At 34.5% G+C, this 21,488-nt stretch overlaps 1 protein-coding gene across 3 annotated transcripts in view; it reads left to right on the top strand.

Annotated features, from left to right (window-relative positions):
• Positions 1-21,488, top strand: part of rod (kinetochore component rough deal) — a 157,706-nt gene that overhangs the window by 115,606 nt on the left and 20,612 nt on the right. For all 3 annotated transcript variants that reach the window (XM_072531606.1, XM_072531605.1, XM_072531607.1), the window contains 9 exons: positions 7,476-7,700; positions 8,034-8,098; positions 11,021-11,360; positions 12,353-12,608; positions 12,758-12,932; positions 13,770-14,126; positions 14,427-14,586; positions 18,216-18,485; positions 19,682-20,066. In XM_072531606.1, the coding sequence (XP_072387707.1) occupies positions 7,476-7,700; positions 8,034-8,098; positions 11,021-11,360; positions 12,353-12,608; positions 12,758-12,932; positions 13,770-14,126; positions 14,427-14,586; positions 18,216-18,485; positions 19,682-20,066 (2,233 nt within the window). The remainder of the gene's footprint in view (positions 1-7,475; positions 7,701-8,033; positions 8,099-11,020; positions 11,361-12,352; positions 12,609-12,757; positions 12,933-13,769; positions 14,127-14,426; positions 14,587-18,215; positions 18,486-19,681; positions 20,067-21,488) is intronic.

The raw sequence follows: 21,488 nt of genomic DNA, 5'->3' as shown, positions 1-21,488 counted from the left end.
TATTTTGATTAAGGGTGACTTGCTGATTAAAAAAATCTAAACACGTGGCCAGAAATTATGCACTGTTTTGCCGGAAAATCGAAAAAACTGTAGACCATTGGATTTTTATCAAATTTCGTTAATTGGGTATATTGGGGTCAATTTTGGCCCGAGAGTCAAGCGAATGGACATTTCCTACGTAAAATTGGCCGCTCGTTCTTCTGCCATACTCAGAATTTTCCTACATCGAACGGTTCGTGAGAAAAATTTCCACTTGGATGTCTGTATTTGCTGAAAATTTCGTGAAAATTAAAAGTGAATATTTTGTTTGAAATTTGAATTATTTCGATTAAAGGTGACTTGCTGATTAAAAAAATCCAAACACGTGGCAAGAAAATATGCACCGTTTTGCCGGAAAATCGAAAAAACTGTAGACCATTGGATTTTTATCAAATTTCGTTAATTGGCTATATTGGGGTCAATTTTGGTCCGAGAGTCAAGCGAATGGACATTTCCTACATAAAATTAGCCGCTCGTTCTTCTGCCATACTCAGAATTTTCCTACATCTAACCGTTCTTGAGAAAAATTTCCACTTGGATGTCTGTATTTGCTGAAAATTTCGTGAAAATTAAAAGTGAATATTTTGTTTGAAATTTGAATTATTTCGATTAAGGGTAACTTGCTGATTAAAAAAATCTAAACACGTGGCAAGAAAATATGCACCGTTTTGCCGGAAAATTGAAAAAACTGTAGATTTTTTAATTCGATTTTTCCTCTTTTCCGGCAAACTGGGATTAAGGGGATCAGAAAAAAACACATGTTTGGAATAAGCTGGACCAAGTGCATGTACCAAAACATTAAACAAAATTTTTTTTTTGTAAAATTTGGAAAAATTTTTCCAAGGGGGTACCCTTGGATTTTTATCAAATTTGGTTAATCGGCTATATTGGCTTCAATTTTGGTCCGAGAGTCAAGCGAATGGACATTTCCTACATAAAATTCGCCGCTCATTCTTCTGCCATACTCAGAATTTTCCTACATCTAACGGTTCGTGAGAAAAATTTCCACTTTGATGTCTTTATTTGCTGAAAATTTCGTGAAAATTAAAAGTGAATATTTTGTTTAAAATTTAAATTATTTTGATTAAGGGTGACTTGCTGATTAAAAAAATCTAAACACGTGGCCAGAAATTATGCACCGTTTTGCCGGAAAATCGAAAAAACTGTAGACCATTGGATTTTTATCAAATTTCGTTAATTGGCTATATTGGGGTCAATTTTGGTCGGAGAGTCAAGCGAATGGACATTTCCTACATAAAATTGGCCGCTCGTTCTTCTGCCATACTCAGAATTTTCCTACATCTAACGGTTCGTGAGAAAAATTTCCACTTGGATGTCTGTATTTGCTGAAAATGTCGTGAAAATTAAAAGTGAATATTTTGTTTAAAATTTGAATTATTTCGATTAAGGGTGACTTGCTGATTAAAAAAATCCAAACACGTGGCAAGAAAATATGCACCGTTTTGCCGGAAAATCGAAAAAACTGTAGATTTTCGCAAAAAATGCGAAGATTACCGTACTATAAGCCTCATGAGTCATCTTCTAAAATTGTTCCTAAAGATAATTCATAATCATAAGAGAATCTACAAGCTGTGTGAAAGTCAAATTTCCCCCAACCAGTTCGGGTTCACAAATGCTGTTGGTACTGGAGAGGCTTTGTTCTCAGTACAAGTCTTATTCCAGGGATGCAGAGACGTCAACTGCGACGTATACGTATGTCTGGTTGATTACGAGAAAGCGTTTGATCGAATACAGCACGCCAAAAGAAACAGGAATTGGCAACCAAGATCTGAAAATAATTAGAAATCTTTACTGGAATCAGACAGCAAATCTCAGAGTTGAAGCTGAACACACTGACTATGTGAAAATCATGCGTGGAGTGAGACAATTCTGTATTTTGTCTCCTCTAATCTTCAATCTGTACTCTGAAAGAATATTTATCGAAGCTGCACGAAACTGAAAAAGGTATTCTACTAAATGGTTACCGGCTAAACAACATCAGATATGCAGATGACACCATAGTATTTGCGGACAACTTAGAAGACCTAGAAGTTCCTATGAACAAAATCACGTATTACAGTCAACAATATGGACTTAATATAAACGTTAAGAAGACAAAGCTTATGATAATTAGCAAGAAAAGGATAACAGAAAGTCAACTCTACGTCAACCAATCCCCTATAGAAAAAGTGATGCACTACTACCTCGGCACCATAATAAATGAAGAATGGACCAACAACCAGGAGATTAGAGCACGCATCCGAAAAGCTAGATCCACCTTCAATCTTCAAGAGTCACAACCTCTATTGATACAAAAGAAAGAATGCTGCGATGCTACATCTTCTCTGTCCTTTTTTATGGTGTTGAATCGTCGTGGACCTTGAACGAAAATATGTGCAGAAAACTGGAAGCATTTGAGATGTGGCTATATCGGATAATGCTTAAGATCCCGTGGACTGACCGAGTTACAAACGAGGAGGTCCTCAGAAAAATGAATAAGAACCAAGAGGTACTGACCACCATCAAATCTCAAAAGTTACAGTTCTTCGGACATATTATGCGAAATGAATCCAGATATGCTCTCCTTCAAGCCATCCTGCAAGGAAAAATATTTGGAAAACAAGGTCCAGGAAGAAGAAGAATATCTTGGTTAAAGAACCTTCAAATCTGGTTCAATACAACATCTGTGCAGCTTTTTCGCGCTGCTGCAGATAAGATAAATATTGCCATAATGATCGCCAACATTCGTAACGGATAAGCACATCAAGAAGAAGAAGAAGAATGATACCATAAGTTCGTTTTATGATATTGGAAAAAAGAAAGCTTATAAAGCTTGGCAGAAATTTACTGATAGTCAATTGGAAAAATTAACCAATTTGCCTACTTTATCTTTAGACGAAGGACTTTCAATTTTGACACTATTCTTATTTAAACTGTATGACCGTCAAAATAAGTTTAAAAATATCATGAATCCATAAATGAACTAAGGCATAATATTGCCTTAGAAAATGCATCTAATAAAAAATTACAACAAGCACCAAAATGAAGATACAAACTGAAAGTGAATCTGATAGTGATCCATTTGAAAACTTGTCTGATGGAGATCCTGAATACACTCCTAGTAAAGATAGTGACAATTCTGATGGGGACGAATCCATAAATTTGAACAAAGAAGTATCCAGTGATCAGTGGATACAGTCAGCGGATATACCTATAAAGTAATATTTTACTGTGGAAAAGAAAACAATATGATAAACAAAAGCCATTCTCAGAAAGTTGTGCTGACCTTAATGAATAGCTTGTTAGATGCCCGGCGAACTTTATATGCTGATAACTTTTATTCGGACATTTCTCTTGCAAAAGATCTATTAAATCGCCAAACTTTTTATTGTGGGACTCTTAGAAGCAATCGGAAAAGTATCCCAAAGGAAATAGTTCAAAAAAAAAACTAAAGAAAAATAAAATAATCGGCATCAAAAATAAGGACAATATAAAGGTAATCCGTTGACAAGACAAGAAACCGGTATTAATGTTATCCAGTAAACCAGAGCATTCCGTAAACTTCTGCAATACGGGCAAGAAAAAGAGATCAAAGACAAGGGAGGAACCAGTGGAATATATTTTTAAACCGCAAGTTATCCGAGACTACAACAAAGCTAAAAAATGTGTAAATTACAGTGACCAATGGCAGCTTATTATTCTTCCTTACGAAAAGGTCTTAAGTGGTATCCATGGTCTTAAGGTAGTCTTCGAACTAATTTTTGGTGCTACAATGATCAACAGCTGGATTGCCTATAATAAAACAAACATCGAAAAAATCGGTTACCTGTAAAGTCGGTTTTAATAGAAATATATTTTGTTTACTAAAACATTGTACATGTAAACTTAAACTTAACTAATTTCTATTTGAGTGATTTTGTCTATTTATTTTATATATTATTTTATATTTTTTATATATTATTTTATATATTATATATTAATATATTATTATTTTATATATTATTTATATTTTATATATTATATTTTTATATATTATTTTATATATTATTTATTTTATATTATATTATTGATCTTATTATTTTCTACAAAATTTATTTGAAAATTTTTTCGATATATCAATTAGTTGCGGAGATATCGATCATTGAAGTTATTGTTTGCTACCAGTATTTTATATATTTATTTTTTTCAGTTATAAAAAATTATTATTTCCAATTGTGTCTACCAAGTATGGTCACATGTATTTGCCTACATATTAAATAATAATAAGTACAGATAATGTTATGTGACGTTCACTTCTGATTATATATATTTTAATATTTTTAATTTTAAAGAATCAATTTGAAAATCAAAACACTTATTCAGATCGAAGGTTCAAATTTTTGCTAAATAAATTTGAAATTAATTAAAATTTGTAAATGTAAATGGTAAAGTTGAAAATTAAAACATTTACTAAAATTGGAATTTGAAATTCTTGCTAAACACAGTTAAATTCTAACTCCGCGCGTGGTGATTGGTCGGTTTAGTTCGTTTGTTTGGTCGCCCTGTTTTGACAGGTTAGAAGTTATAATTTGTTATTTTAAATGTTTGACTAGCAATACGCGCTGTTTCTTCTCAATCGACTGAATTACGATTGATTGCAGAGTGATTTAAACTAATAATTTACTTAACACTATCAACATTTGTCAATAGTATGACATAACCTATAAACTCAGTTTCTCAACTTTTGTGTCAATCTAACAATTAATCAATCAATCATAGTTTACGATAATGAAATATTAGTGTACAATTATTTACCTTTATTGTTGTAGTTGTTGTAAATGACGAATCTAAGCACTCCACATTTTCACTACAGACACAGCTGACGATACTTTCAACGATTTTCAACTTTAGCGATTCAACGCGCCTAATTCTCTAGTGCCGCGCGCAGCGGACCGATCATGTTTGAGTGGGAGAGAGACGCAAGGCATTCGCCGGTCCGGCGGGCCTCTCTCTCGTTCGGCGACTCACTGTAACAGACGTGAGCGGGCGTTACACTTTTTCTTAAATGACTCCGAGCCACAACCTAATTTAAGACGTTGTCACGTCAAAAAAGATACCAATGCTAACGTTTCGCGAACTGTTAGCATTACAACTTTCAAATCAAAATGAGTGTACTTCTGAAACCAATTTATCAAAACGAAAACATTGTATGCAATGAGAAGAAGGTCGTGGTAGAAAACGTAGACGAAATTGTGTTGATTGTTACAAGAAGTAAAGACAGACTATGAGAAGTAAGGAAACTGACAGGAAGGTGACCAAACACTTTTTGTGAACATTGTGAAAATAAACCGGCTTTTTGCTTAACTTGTTTTAATGATAGAAATATCTAATTATTCATGACTATTTTTATTATTATATACACTCGCGATCATAAAATCCGGGTCACCTTGAAAATTTTAAGTTTCTAGAATATTTTTGCCTCTGATGCAGTAATAACCTTTTTTTTAGGCTAACGTATTTTTTTATTTGTCATCAATGTTTGTTTTGAAAGAAAAAAAAAACGGTTTTTTATTGTTTTTATTGAAAAAGCAGAAAACAAACCAAATTGTTGATAAAACAGGCATACGAAAAAAATGGAAAATACAGAACGTGGTAAAATGTCAGTGAAATTTCAATGACTAATATCGTGTATTGCCTCCACTTGCTCTAATGACCTCTTGCAGACGACGGGGCATACTCTCAATTTTTCTCTGGATTACATGTTGTGGTATGTTATTCCACTCTCTCACTAACAGATCCTTAAGCTCTTGTCCGTTGTTAGGAGGAGATGTTAGGGGTTGAATACGTTTTTTCAAATCGTCCCAGATATGTTCGATAGGATTCAGGTCCGGAGACCTAGCTGGCCAGAGTAACCTCGTAATTCCAACCTCGTCCAAGTATTGCATACTGATCGTGGTAACGTGCGTTCGAGCGTTGTTCTGCATAAAAACCGTGTGTTTTCTCCAAGCCTTGTCATGGTATGGATAACTTGTTCTTCCAGAATCTCCGTAATGTCCCTTCGTGCAGTTAAGGACCTATTTTCGATGAAGGGTAATTCTGTGCGGAAGTCGGAAGATACACCTCCCCAAGCCATGACTGAGCCTCTACCAAATGGCATTCTTGGAGCAATGCCAGCTTGTGAAAATCATTCACCGGTTCTCCTCCAAACTCTTACACGTCCATCGGATCCAGTTAGGCCGAAACGGGATTCATCTGAGAATAACTCTTTGCTTCAATCGTTAATTCCCCAATGCGCGTATTGTCGAGCAAAAGCTTGTCATGCAACTCGATGCGCCAGGCGAAGTGGCGGTCCTGTAGCCATTACCCGAGATGATAGTCCAAAAGAACGAAGTCTTCCCCTGACTGTTGTAGCGCTAACATTGCGATTTCGTACTTCCTGTAGACGATTTCGATGCATAATCGCAGTTGAGGTCCGGTTTCGTAAATCCTGAAACACATGAAAATCATCTCGTACCGTGATCATTCTTCTTCGTCCAGAGCCAAGTCGTTTGGATAGCAAACCCTTCTCCTGAAAGCGTTGAAGCACTCGTTGAACCGAAGAAAGGCTTACGCCAACAGTTCTTGCGACTTGCCGTTGAGTGTGACCGTCTTTCACAAGCGCAACAATTTGTGTCGTTTCAACGACAGTCAAGGGTATTTTTGGCAAAAAATAAACAATAATAAACACTAATAATGGCACTAATAAACACTAATGGTGGCAATAATAAACGTTTGTTCGTTGCGTTTGAACAGAAAGTCGAAGCACAAATGACACATTTAAAACAAGCGGCAGTTACAGGTACCGTTCATTTTGGGAAATGTGCGCTTTCCCGCGACATCGGCACTATTGAAATTCTTTGTTACAAAGGAAACCGCAACAATTCTCAGAAACATGCATTAGTTTGTATTTGTGTTATTTACGATAAAGCTCGTTAAAAATGAAATATCGGTGATTTTCAAGGCGACCCGGATTTTATGATCGCGAGTGTATTTTTGTACACTTTAATATTACTTCAAATAAAAATTGATAATTTTATTTATTTTTTAAAGGTAAAATATTCCAAATTGTCACATCTTTATCAGTATATTTTTTTTATATACCGTAAATACTTTACCGGATATCGGAATCTGGTGCTATGGCTGCCAGAAATGGATTGAAATGTTTACTATAAGATGACCGTATTAGATTTAAAACGTGTTTAAGCAAAAATCCGAATTTTGGTATCGCTAATCAATAAATCTTCGCATTTCTACTTTGGTCATTTAAAAGAGATATATTTATATAGCGGTATATTTAAAAAAGTATTCCATCTGTACTAGATAACAATGACATCAAAATTATTATTGATAAGGAGCTTAGCATAGAAGATTAGAGGTTTATTTTGTTAAATTAATTTGTTCATTGTGTTTTGTTTCAGCCGATAAGTTAATAACCCAAGCTCAGTTGAAAGCTGATCCTTCTGACCTCTTAAAAATTAATGAAATAAACGACTGGATCAACAGTTGTTACTACCTGACGCGACAAGATAGTACTTTGCATGATAGGCTTTATAAAAATTTGTATTGCCCAAAAGAGAATCTACCGAGTACCACTGTTCTATCTACAATGAGGAATTGTTATGAAGCTTATGTCCTTACGATAAGTAAGTATAGATCATTAGTCCGAAAATCATTTGCTTTTATTTTCTTTTTCTGACTGTAAAAGAAAATTGAGTTCGTCTTATAACAAATACTGTAAGGAAGATCAAATAATTACATACGCGGGGAACATTTCCACTATCAGATTACTTTTGACAACTACTATTTATTTTGACTTGGGGCAAAATCTTCGTTTTGGTAAGGTAATTTGGATAATGTATGGATACTTTTAGAAATTGATTTCTCACGTTGAAAATAGATAATAATAAACCGCCGTTATCTTACTCTGCGCCACGTTAACACCTGGAAACTTAATTATATATATTTTTTATTTTCAGACAAGAAGTCGTACACTAATTCTGATTACTTAGCATTTTTCTCAACAGCTAGTGAAGCACGAACGGTAAGTAAAAGCTCACGTAAAAAGCAGACTCGAATTATTTTATAACAGTAAGCTAGGAAATAAATTAACGAATTCTAAGCAATTTTCTTTGTCATTTGGACATTTATCTTTTAGTAGATTAGCAGTAAACCAAACTCAATGACGGCACCTATGATTTTTTTTTAATAAAAAACAAAATTATTTAAGTGCAATGATAAAGATCTTTGGTTTGAAAGGCTTAACGAAAACAAAATTCAAAGCGGAGCCGGTTTCAAACTATCGAAATCCGCTTTTTCGTTTTAAATGGTTAAAAATAATGTTGCCTTGGGTACAAATGATAAACGCTGTAGTGGAGATCTAGAAACTATTACTACTATTTCGCTATGCTACAGCCTTTGATGGGCCCGAGCCTGGCCAACGACCCGCATCCAAGCAGATCGATCCTCAGCCACTCTTCGAGATCTGACTCCCAGCTTCCTTAGATTTATTTTCACACTGTAGATCAAGCGGATATGGGTTCTTCCTTGATGTCGTATACTTTCTGAGCTTCTCCAGTTGACTTTCTTCACTGATAGTTCCTTTAGTATTCATTCTTCCATTTTACTTGCCCATCTTAGCTTTATAGCCTTTCTCTCTCTTACCATGTCGACTTAGATTTTTTATGTTCTTAAAGTATAGGAAAGTATTAAAAATTTGAGTTAGTAAAAGGAAAATGTTTATATATATATATATATATATATATATATATTTATATATATATATATATATATATATATATATATATATATATATATATATATATATACATTCAGCGATTCTGCAGTATTCACTGCCTTCCCTCGCTCAACCGTTTCCATCTCTCTCTGTTATCCCATTCTCCATCGTTTAGGCCTCTCTTACTCACGGCGACGTGTACTTCGTTCCTCCAGGATCTTCGGGGTCGTTCTTTTTTCCTCCTTCCTATGGGGCTCCATTCGGTTATTCTCTTTATCCATCTGCTGTCGCTAGTTCTTCTTAGATGTCCATACCACTTTAATCTTTTTTGTTCTATATATGTTAGTATGTCTGTTTCTATTGATGTTCTTTGCTTTATTTCGTCATTACTTCTCCTATCCATTCTTCTTATTCTGCAGCATCTTCGCAGCCATTCTATCTCTGTTGCTACTATCTTACTGCTGTTTTTCTTGTTTATAATCCAATTTTCAGCTCCATATGTTATAATACTTCGCACTAATGTTTTATAAATCTGTGTTTTTGTCTTCATATTTAGGTGTCTTAATTTCTTCCTCTGTTGTTGTCTTTTTCGTAATTATAAACCGCAAGTATTTGAATTTATCCTTTCCTTTGATTGTTACGTTGTCGTTAATCTGTAGATCCTCTATGTCTTTTTCACTTGTAGATAGGTACTCTGTTTTCGCGAAGTTAATATCTAGGCCAGCCTTGGTATATTCTTCTTGTAGTTTCTTCATCATGAAACTGAGGTCTTCTTGTGCAATCACTACTTGATCGTCTGCAAAGCTTAACGTATATAGGTATTCGTTTCGTACCGGTATTCCCATGCCTTCGCATTTTCTTTTCCATGTAGCTTTCTCTAAGTATATTTTGAATAGGGTTGGAGATGTGGAGCCTGCAACCCTGCAGGAGCCCTTTTGTTGTGGTGAAGTCTCCTATGATTATTGTTCCCATTTTAATGGACACTTTATTTTCTTTATACAGAGCTTTTGCAGCTTCTATGAGTTCTGTCTGTATTTCCAATTTATACATTGCCTCCCATAGTTCTGACCTTGGTACAGAGTCATACGCCTTTCTCAGGTCCACAAATGGCAAATATATATCTCTATTTTTTTCTTTTTTCTTTTCCAACAGTTGTTCCAGTGTGTATATGTAGTCTATGCATGATCTTCCTGCCATGAACTCCTGCCTTTGCTCTACATTCCTTATTAACTCCGCTCCAGCAGTGGATATAGTCTTCTATTGTTTTCGTTCCATTTCCTTTCTTTTTGGTTTCTGTTGTTATTAGTATGTCGATGTTGCTTTCTCTAAACTTCCAGCTATCCTCTGCTCTTGATATCGTTGACCGGTTTTCACCTGTACTCCAGACAGGGACCCTCACATGGTGCTATCAGCCGGGTCAGCTGAATCCTGGTTTTTTAGAGGCGTTACTTCTCTGTCCCTCCTCTTTTATCCGGGTTTGGGATCGGCTGCATCGGTTATCTTCTTTAAGTGCCATCTCCGCGTCGAAGGTCGGCAATCATCATAGCTATTCGGACTTTTGAGACAGCTGCTCTAAAAAGTTCATTTGATGTACATCCGTACCACTCTCTCAGGTTGCGCAGCCATGACATTCTACGCCTCCCTATGCTTCTCTTTCCTTGGATCTTTCCCTACATAATCAGTTGGAGCAAGGTGTATTTCTCCCCACATGTAATATGTCCGAGATATTCCAATTTTCTTGTTTTGGTTATAGAGCTACTCAATTCACCCTATACCAATACAGGCAGAGTTGGAAAATGTTTAATAATACGTAAATATGTAAATAATTGTTGTACCTACAGAGCTACTGTAAAAGGTCTAATTCGAAAGAAAGTGCAGCCTGGCATCTCCAATAGATCGTTCGTGACAGTTCTTTTTAGAGATGCAACTGCCATGCAGGTTTGGACACTTTACCTTCCGTATTGCTGTTCTCTTGCTTCCCTGGTGGCTTTCTATATGCCTAAAACTCCATCATTACCTTGTAAATGTGAGCAGAAATTCCTTAGGAATCAAGAAAACCTCAAAAATTGAGAAGATAGTGTCATACTAAACAAGTGGCAATTACATTTTAGTTAATTAAAATAGTTTACCCGAAGGATATGCATTGGCCTTAACATGTTGTAAATAAATGCATTTGATGACAATTTAAGAAAGAGTATCATATTTTTAATATTGCTTGTGTCTTTTTAGGAGCCATTGGTTTACGAAATATCAAATCTTACATCGGCGATCGATTTGTTTTGTAGAGAAGGCCAACATCTCACGGCGTTTTCCTTATTAAGGACGTTATCAAATACTTTGTACTTACAACCGGTGATAGAAAAAGCGATCATAAAACCCGTACGCACCATAATTCTGACAAGATTCCTCCCGCAAATTATGTATGCAGTTGTTTCTGCTAAATTCATCGATTTGGACCTTCTATTCACTCTTCTGATATCTGTACGACAAGATGCTATGAAATATTTGATGCATTATCTACAAACAAATAAAAGGAATTCTAAGAAGCTACACGATCTGTCTCTAGTAGGTAAGTCGAATTAATTCGTTATATTTCTTTATTATCTCTCACATCAATCTTGACCCCTCGGAGGGAATGTAGTGGTCATCGTCATGTCGTATATTGTTCGTGACTCTCAATTTCTTTGCATATATTGTGATAGTATTGTTGTTTATCAGCCCTGCATCTTCGTTTTATTTCTTTGTTCAAAACTGGCTTTTTCTTAAACTGGCTTTTTCGCTTTCATTATGTACCGGGTGGTCCAATAAGCCGCTATATATCAGAAACTATTCATGTTATGACTTTAGGAGAAAAAATTCCTTGGTAAAAGTGGCCGAGAGATTGCTGGAAATAACTTTCAAGTTTCTGGGTTAACCGCTAGGGGGCGTAACCTGTGAAGAAAAATTTGAAAACCAGTTTTTTGTGAAATATGCCCAATTATACCAAATAAGTAAACTAGAAAGAGGCCTAAATTCCACACAAAGTTGTTCAAGTACTTTTTTTTTAATATTTTTGAAATAAAGGGTGGGGGAGAGTGGGAAAGTATTTGTGGATAAATACCTATAACTTGGGTTTGGATCAACCGATTTTAACGAAATTAGTGTCATTAGAAAGAGTGTGGATGAATTAATTTATATCTACTATAAAACAATTGCATTTAGTTTTAATTGTCATGGGTAGAGGGTACTTTCGAATAAAAAAAATTAAAATTTGTTTTTCTTCAAAATGTTTAATGGAAACACCTATTTATTGTAAAATATAATGGAACTGGATTAAATTCGTAACAAAATGGCGCACGTTAGGACGCGTTAACCGCTAATATCGAAAAAATGTGGTTATGCATTTTAGAATGAACTTTACATGTAAAAATAGCCGTCTTAAATGTAAGGGAGATTCCATAAATTTAGCTAAGAGGTTCTCGGTAGTGTCTATTTACGCAAATAATCAGTGAATGTTGATGTTGATGATTTAAATATGACTTTATTTATCTGATTTTAACATATTGTTGTTTCATTTCGTAGGTATACGTTTACTGGACTTCTATAAAGAAACAAAAGGAAAAGATCTGATGATGAACTCAGTCAAGACTTGTAAATGGTGGAGAAAATTAGCGTCGGTCCATTCGAAGATTATGTATGACGAATTTTTTAAAATTGATGCAGATACGAGGTTAAAGAGTTTGATAGCGTTGGAAGTTGTTGGTATTAAAGAGATACAAATTTACTGCGAAGATTACAACTTACCCGTTGATAAGTATTACAGGGAACATCTCAGAAGGTAATGTAGAATTCATAGTAATTAATATACAGTAGCAAGTATGTATCAATATCACATAGACACGTAGGAAAAAATAATTTGATACCGTTGCCTAAAAACCCTGATAACAAACTTTCTTACTTATACACAAATATTAATATTAATTTTAGTTCTTTGGTAAACTGGAAGCCCGAATACGAGATCAAGTCTCAACAAGGTAGGAAAACAATAATCATGAAACATGATGAAGATGAGCTCCATAAAGTTTGTCAAGATATTATTAGAGTAATAGGAGATAGTGAAAAAAAGAGTGTCTTAAAATCAATGGAAATAATGTTAAAAGAGGTAATTTAAAATCTTAAAATCAATGGTGTCTTAAAATCAATGGAAATAATGTTAAAAGAGGTAATTTAAATAATTAATTAGACTAGCGTGAAATTAAAGCTACTATAATTAATATAAGGTTATAATTAAGTATTCCTAGTATGGATATATTAAGTTATACTCGGTCTGTTGATTCTTTGAATTGAGCGATGAAAAACGTTTACTTTTGGTTGGGCTTGAAAGAAACTATTTATTTTGTTTTTTTAATTGTGCATATTACCCGCAGTGATATTTCCAGTTTGAAATGTGGACATTTAGAAGATCGTTAAGGATTCCATGGGTAGATAGAGTCACGAATACAGAAGTGTTAAGGAGAATAGACAGAGAGAGCGAAATGGAAAATACAATAAAAGAAAGGAAATTGCAATATCTCAGACATGTGATGAGAGGCGAAAGATACAACATCTTGAGACTCATAATTCAAGGAAAAGTAGAGGGTAGGAGAAGCGTAGGAAGAAGACGCGTTTCCTGGTTGAAGAACCTGAGAGAGTGGTTTGGTTGCAGCTCAAGGCAATTGTTCAGAGCAGCTGCCTCGAAGGTCAGAATAGCCATGATGATTGTCAACCTTCGTCGCGGTGATGCCACTTAAAGAAGAAGAAAATATTTCCAATACAGCAGTTACTATCTTAAATAAAGAATTCTTGAATGCTAAATATATTGATAAACAAAAACATATTTAAGTATGTTAATTATTTTAACAAGAACTGTCCATTTTACAAAATTATTATTTTAATTTATCTAATATAATTCTGCACATTTGTACAGTAATTTTCTTATACTAATATTTACATGTTTTAGGTAAACTTTTACCATTATGAAGTGTTCCATACAATATATAAAATTTTGGAAAACAACCAACTACTAACAAATTCACAGTACAGTGTAATGCTGGGATTTTTAAAATCCTACACGAGATTTCAAAGTCCCAGCCAACGAGAAAAAGAAGAGTGGTATATTACGTTTCCAGATACACAAATTTTGGATCCTCTCTCAGAATACAGACTTCCATTCTCACCCATTCTATTCACGTCTGACATTTGGAGTATTTTGAGACCAGAAATCAGTCTTAAATCATATGAGCTTTGGTTTGTCGCTACCAAGATGTTAAAGCATCTGAAGGTGGACGATATTTGCGTTTATGCTGTTAAACAGGTTGTAAGTATTGACGTATAAGTGTTAGGACGTTTTTACCTTTGTGGTAAACATTTTTTAAATTATTATTCATACCACTATTGCATCCATTAATGGGTGCATCCTAATGCCAAAAAAATAAAAAAAAGGCTTCTTTATATTCCTGCATGAGTAGTCACTACTCATAACATCCCGTATAACAGCGTTGCTGGAACAGAATCCTTGTTTGTAACACTTCTTAAGCTAAGAATCGATACAGAAAAATTAAGCAGCAATTTATAAAATTTATAAAAGTATTGGTAACTAAATTTTTGTTTAAATTAGGTGACGAGCGATATATTGGGTAAAGAACAATCAAAAGACTGGCTTCTTTATTCAAAATTTGATGATTTATTTGAAGAAGTCGACAGATGCGTTCAACATATTTCTGATTTGGAAAGAGCTACATCAGTTGTCTACCACCTTATGAATTACATTCCCGATGGTAAGTATGAATTGATTTACATGATGTATCACGACAAGCTTACACTAAATATTAATCAAAAAATACTTACACGATATTTATGAAAATTGGTTTATGGGGGTTTCTAGTTATGACGAACTTAAAGAAAATATTTTGATAGACATGCCACTTTCGTTTATACCGGAAGTGAACAACAACTTTGTTATTTTAAATAGAACACTATATTTTTAAATTCTGCATAAAATTCTAGATAAAATTTGTATAAACTACCATAGGTCAAAACTTTATATTTTTTGAGTTATTCATCTTTTTTCAAAAATTTTGACAGATATAGACAAACTTTTCAAAGTTAATAGCTGATACATTTACAATCATAACACCTTCAAAAATTTTGCACACAAAGAATAGGTAACAAACATTCTTTTAGGAATTTATATCGAATTCGAATTGGTAAGTACAGAGTAGATGCCACATTTGAAGGTTAAAATAAGTTTATTGACGTTTCAATTTCCCAATTGAATTGGGAAATATACAGGACAAAGAATGGAAGGACTACTACAAGGAATGTTAACAGAACAAAGACCACAATTCATTGGAAAATAAAACAGGCGAAGACGAAGCAGATCCCCACAACAAGAAATAGAAATAACAGATAGGGAAATGAGAACGGCCATAAAAGCAATCAAAAATAAGAAAGTAGGAGCTTATAAAGTAGAACTCAAAAAAATTACACCGGATCATAAAATGGATATTACAGAAAGCCATAAATGGAGAACAGCTCCCAAAGAAATGGACGGAGGCATATATGACATCTATATTTAAGAAAGGAGATAGAAAACGATGCGAAAACTACAGAGGAATAAGCGTAATATCATCAATAGGAAGATTAATGGGAAGATATTGCGAGAAAAGAAGAGCAAGCTATAAAAGGCAAAATCGGGGAGGATCAGGCAGGTTTCACGGCAGGAAGATCGTGCATAGACCACATATACACACTGTAACAACTGTTGGAAAAGTAAAAATAAAAAAATAGAGATATACATTTGGCATTTGTGGACCTGAGAAAGGCGTATGACTCTGTACCAAGGTCAGAACTATGGGAGGCAATGTACAAATTAGAAATAGAGACGGAACTCATATAAGCTACAAAAGCTCTGTATAAAGAAAAGAAAGTGTCCATTAAAATGGGAACAAGAATCATAGGAGACTTTAGCACTTTACTTTGTAAAGTGAGTGTTAAAAATTAATTCCATATTCACTAAAGTAAAAGATAAAACACCTACGGACCAATTATCCAATATAGTCTATCGTATTCCTTGCGGAAGTTACAACAAACAATATATTGGCCAAACCAACAGACACCTAAAAAGTCGTATCACTTCACACAAGAGTGACAGCAGATTATATCCTGATAGATAGATCCTGATAGATCCTTGCAAAACACGTACATGATGAACACCATATAATGAATTACAGCGAAACAAAGATTCTTGTAATGGAAAATAATCCCAATAAAAGATTCTTCCTCGAGATGGCATTTATCAGTCAAATGGTTAATTTAATAAATAAGAAATAAGATGTTGAGCATCTGAGTGAGATTTATGCTTATTTACTACACATTGAAAAGCAAACATTATAAATAAACACACATAACTATTAAATAATTAATATAACACAAAATGAAATTTTAAATTTTTCAACTAACACACCTTTACAGTAAATCTCAATCAAACAAACTGCTACGACATCAACGACATGGAACTAATTATGTTCTGGCATAATTCAATCAGTAACATTCGATATTTGGTATTTTTCGTACTTAAGGCTGTTTTAGCAGTTCAAGCCAACTGCGATTTGAAATGGGCGTATCACTTACTTTTCTACACTGCTTACGCGAGATCATCTTTACTCAGTGCCGCCGGCCGACGGGTAGTTTAATGACAACAAATACATTATTCTCCATTCAAATTAGTTTTAACACCAACTAACTGACCGTACGTTCATGAGATTTGACGTCACGAAGGCGATAACGATGAAACCAAGCCCAATGATGAGTAACACGTTTCACTATTAGATTTCAGTATTTTTAGGCAATTTTCTTTAAAGTTGAAACACGCTTTTCTCGATTATTACTGGACACAGAAAGGTGAAACAAAAATCAACGATTACAGAAAAAAAAACTCTTTCGAGTGATGGGCGTAAAAAGTTTGGTTATAATAGAACGTTAAACAGTATATTCCAATTTTTCAACAGAAGTTTCAAAAAAATAAAAAAAGTAAAACCATCAGTTTAAAGGCAACATAATTTCGAATAACGTGTCCAAATTTCGAGACATTTTGTCAGTAAATAACAGAGAAAACACTGTCTCTAGGTTTTGATGCACCGATAAAACAGCCTTAACCTTAATGACAGTCCAAAACTTAATTGATATGATGACAGCAAACTTCAATATGGCTCTCTGCCCAACCTAGTCTGTATGTATTGATTGATCTATGATTGCTTTTTTGGGCAGGCTTTCTTTCCGTCAATACATTCAGAATAAAAGGCATCGTTACGAAATAAAAATATTTAAACTTTGTTCTGTTATATATATATGCCAGTATCAGAGAAAGTGGTTATGGAGTTAATGGCTCCCTATTTAAATTTTGGACGTACATTATTTACTGACAATTGGTACACGACTGTACCACTCGCAAAAAGACTGCTTCAAAATTCTACTCATTTAGTTGGGACACTACGTGCTAACAGGAAGCAAATACCATCTGTAGTAGTAAAAGAAAAGAAAAGAAAAACGAAGTTGTTGCTCGTCAAAACGACTGTGGTATTACTGTTCTTAAATGGAAAGACAAAAGAGATGTTTTGTTATTAAACACTAAACATATAGGTCAATTTATAGAAGTGCATACTCGATGTGACATAAAATCTAAATCATGTGCCATAATAGAATATAATATCGGCAAATCTGCTATTGATTTATCCGAACAGATGACATCCTACCATCGAGCTTTAAGAAGATCTTTAAAATGGTATCGAAAAGTTGTATTCGAGATTATTCGAGATAACAAAAAAAAAATGAAATTTCAGACTTTAAACAAGAGCTTTTGAAAAGTCTTCTAACAATAAAGTCAGCAGACAGTTCTGAAAATATAAATCGTCACATTTTACAGAAGACAAACAAAAGAGGAAGATGCCAAAATTGCTATAAGGAAGTAGCGAAGAAAGAGGTACGAAAAGAAGCACAATAAACTTCTAAAAAAGTGTGAACACGTTGTCCAATTTTTTGTAAATACCTTTGCACTGATTGTTTCTTTAAATTGCAATAATCCGTATTTTTTATGTGTTTTTATTTGATGAATAAACTATTTTTCTTTTCACTTAAAATAGTGTATTATTTTGAAACATCCTTGCCAAAAAATAATAGGTTATATTTTTTCCAGAATTGGTCTTTGAGGCCAACTGATTAAAATTTTCATATAAAATATTAAGCTTCTGCATCTGTACAGGTATATACAATGATTGACAACATCAGCATGCTGTGCACCATTTAAGTACACACTTTGCCGTTGGCAAATAGTGCTGTGTACCAATTTACAAAACAGTTCTTGGAATGAATTATAGCAGATAATATTGGATTTTTTGTTTTTTTTTAGGAGCCGATAAAGTAAAAGCAGCCATGCTGAGCTTCAAGTATGTAACAGCCTACAGAAACAACCATATGAACGATGGAGAGGTAGAGAGAGCATTTATCAAGGTCAAAAATAAATATTTTGGACTGTCGGTATGTCACATTCTGCACAGATTTAATTTAGCAAAAGAAAGCTACTTGAAATTGGTTACTCAACCGCACAGTTTGATCGAAGCGTTGTACATGGATAGTAGGATACCAAAATACGCTGGAACTTTTTGCTTTGAATATTCAGGTAATGTTTTGTCAAAACGTATACACACAGGAGCTGCCTACGCTCAAAATTAGGCATGATACACTAAGAAGAAATGCCAGAAGAAGAGCTACATCCAAACATCTTGTTTAGATGTAGGTCTTCGTCTTAATGGTTAAAATTAATGGAATGTTTTTTAATCTCGATAGCTTCCCTAAACATCCGTGAATAGTTGTGATATTCTACTACTGGTCTAATATATTCTTATTATTCTACTATTTACCTTCTCAAACGACCGTGCTGCCAACTGCTGTCAAAATAGATAACTAATAAAATAGGGATAAATGTCAAAAATTTGAATAAATTAGAGTTTAAAGCTGGTATAAATTTTATCAAATTTTAAAAATAATGAGCCATAAGAAGGAGAAGAATGTTCTGCTCGATGTACGAAAGATATACATCTTCACTACTTTCCAAGGGGCGAGAAAGCAGCTCTTCCTATTGCGAAACCTGTGACAAAATTCATGAATGTATACAGGACACTTTAAGAAATTGGATTACTTTTTTCCAGGCAAATTATATTTGATAGGAAATTTATTTAGGTAATATTGTCTCAGCCTGGTTCTTTTACAATTACAAACAACATTTTAATATTATCAATCACTTCAATTTTCACTTGTTTTTGATAGGGTACTCCTCTCAAATTGCTCGTTTGAAGGCACAATGCTTGTATCACTGCGGTTTTCCCACTACATGATAATATTCCACAAGTAATAATGTGGTTGGAATCTAAAATTGCCGGCCTTCAACTAGGGGTCTTTTAAAATACCCTATCAAATTTACTATGTCAACAAACGATATCCCTATTTCGTCCTCCATCTTTCAAAACAAGTGCTGCCACCTATTGTCGTTTGAGAACGCGAATAGTATAGTAATGTTTTACTACTGTATTGATGTTTTATTAAAGGTTTGTGTTTCATAGAGTAAAGTTTTGTGGTTGTCTTGTGAGATGGTGTCCCACAATGAGAAAATGGCAAAATGACACTTTTTTTGTGTTGAATTAAAAGATTATTTACACTATATTTTTTTGTTCAAATGGACACTGAACTATAAATGGGTCGATGGTAAATTCTTGAAGTAGACTACGGTTCTCTTGAATACTTGACCGATCTTAGCATTTCTTGTATCATCTCGGTTGATTGGAAGATTATGAGATTTTAATGATTTATTTTTTTTAGATATAAATAATGCGGTGGATTCTTTATGTGAGCTATTTAATTTGGACGTTCAAGAAATCCGCAAGGATATCTTGCACCGCTGGTTGAACAGTTCTTATTTGGAATTAGATATGGATACTTCTTGTTTCATGCCAAACATGTCATCCGCACCAAAAACTAACAACGACGAAGACAATTTGAAAAGGGCCATTTATATATGTTCGAGCGGCGATCCAAAGGACTGGCAGTCTTATCTTCTCGGAGTCGGAGTAAACGAAGAAGACGAGGAAGAAGAAGGCAAACAGAATAAGTTTTCGTTTAAGGCAAAAGCGTTAAAATGTTTTTGCGCAATCGCCGATGAGGAGACTATAGTTACGTTGACTAAGTTGTCATATAAGGAATTTTTGTAAGTATTAGTTTTATTACTAGATACATACTATGATATTCTACTCGCAAGTCCTTTCAAAGTTGAGGCAACTAGTACTACTTAAATTGTCGGGAATTAGAAGTATTGAAATAATTCTTTACTGACTCTACTTTTAATAGTTCCTCCAATATTTACCAGTTATAAATATATTATAATGCCTTGCTGTATTTTGATTATATGAATATAGTATAATAATTCTTATTCCTTCTTCTCAGTCCTAATCTCTTATAGTATGTGGTGACACCATCAAATTTTTATAGTATTTTTACAATTGCCTTCGGTACTTTGTTGTCCTGAGCTAGTTGTTCGGCTTCGTGTAACCCTCCGTTAATCATAATTTGTGTTCGATTCACTTAACAGCTTGGAGATCTTCCCCTAGGTCTTTTCCATTCAATTCTTGTCCTCGATTATCGTTAAGTAATCTATCTTCTACTTTGAGTTGTTCTAGTATTGATAAATTTGTTCGATGTTCACCCCAGGATATTCTTAACACGCGGCGGTATGCCCCCATCTCAAAAACCTCTATTTTATTTTTATCTGCTTTTTTCAGGGTCCATGTTTCGGGTGCATATGTGGCTATGGGAAAAATTAGTGTTCTAACCGGTCTTAATTTTTGTGTGCACTACATAGATATATTTAGAGAGGTGGCCTTTTGGCCTATTCCACTGCGACCTCTTCAGATCAATTAAGGTCCTCTAGTCCTAGATAACATTCTCTAGCCTGACCCTTTTTAAAAAGTCTAGTAGCTTTGAGACTGTACCTTCCATGTAGCTATTTGCCGGTGGATTTTCTTCTCCTAATGCAAAGAACCACACATTTGCCAGACTGTCACAATGACATACAATGTGCTCTGTTGTTTCTTCTTCGAGGTGACAGAATCTACATAGGTCTTCATCTGATAATCCCATTAGCTTCAAGTGCCTATTCAGCTTACAGTACCCGTTAGAAGATCTACTACGGCTTTGACTGTTTTCCTGTCTTTGCTTATTAGGTCGGCCGTAAATTTTGGCGAATCTTCTGTAATGAACTGTTTCGCCTGTCCTTGTCCTGGTGAATTCCTCCACCATTCCAGAGATTTGTGAACTACCCATTTTCTTGTAGCCGTTCTTGTTATCTTTGCCGTTGTCTTTGCAACGCCGCAGAAGGGTTCCGGTCCAATGAACGGCATTAATGAGCCTTGTTTGGCCATTTCATCTGCTTTTTCATTGACCTTATGACCCTCGTGCCCCAGTACCCAGGCTACCGTAACCTTGCTACGGGCTCATAGTTTATTTAGGGCACACACACACACACACACAATCCCATACTAGCTTAGAATTGAGTGCCTTAAGCGCTGCCTGACTATCTGTGAATATGGCAACTGAACGGAACATTCTTTCCTGCCTTTCTATTTCTTCCACG

The sequence above is a fragment of the Diabrotica undecimpunctata genome, chromosome 5 (genome assembly GCF_040954645.1).
Source record: "Diabrotica undecimpunctata isolate CICGRU chromosome 5, icDiaUnde3, whole genome shotgun sequence".
Lineage (NCBI taxonomy): Eukaryota > Metazoa > Arthropoda > Insecta > Coleoptera > Chrysomelidae > Diabrotica > Diabrotica undecimpunctata.
This window is presented reverse-complemented; position numbering and strand designations above follow the sequence as displayed.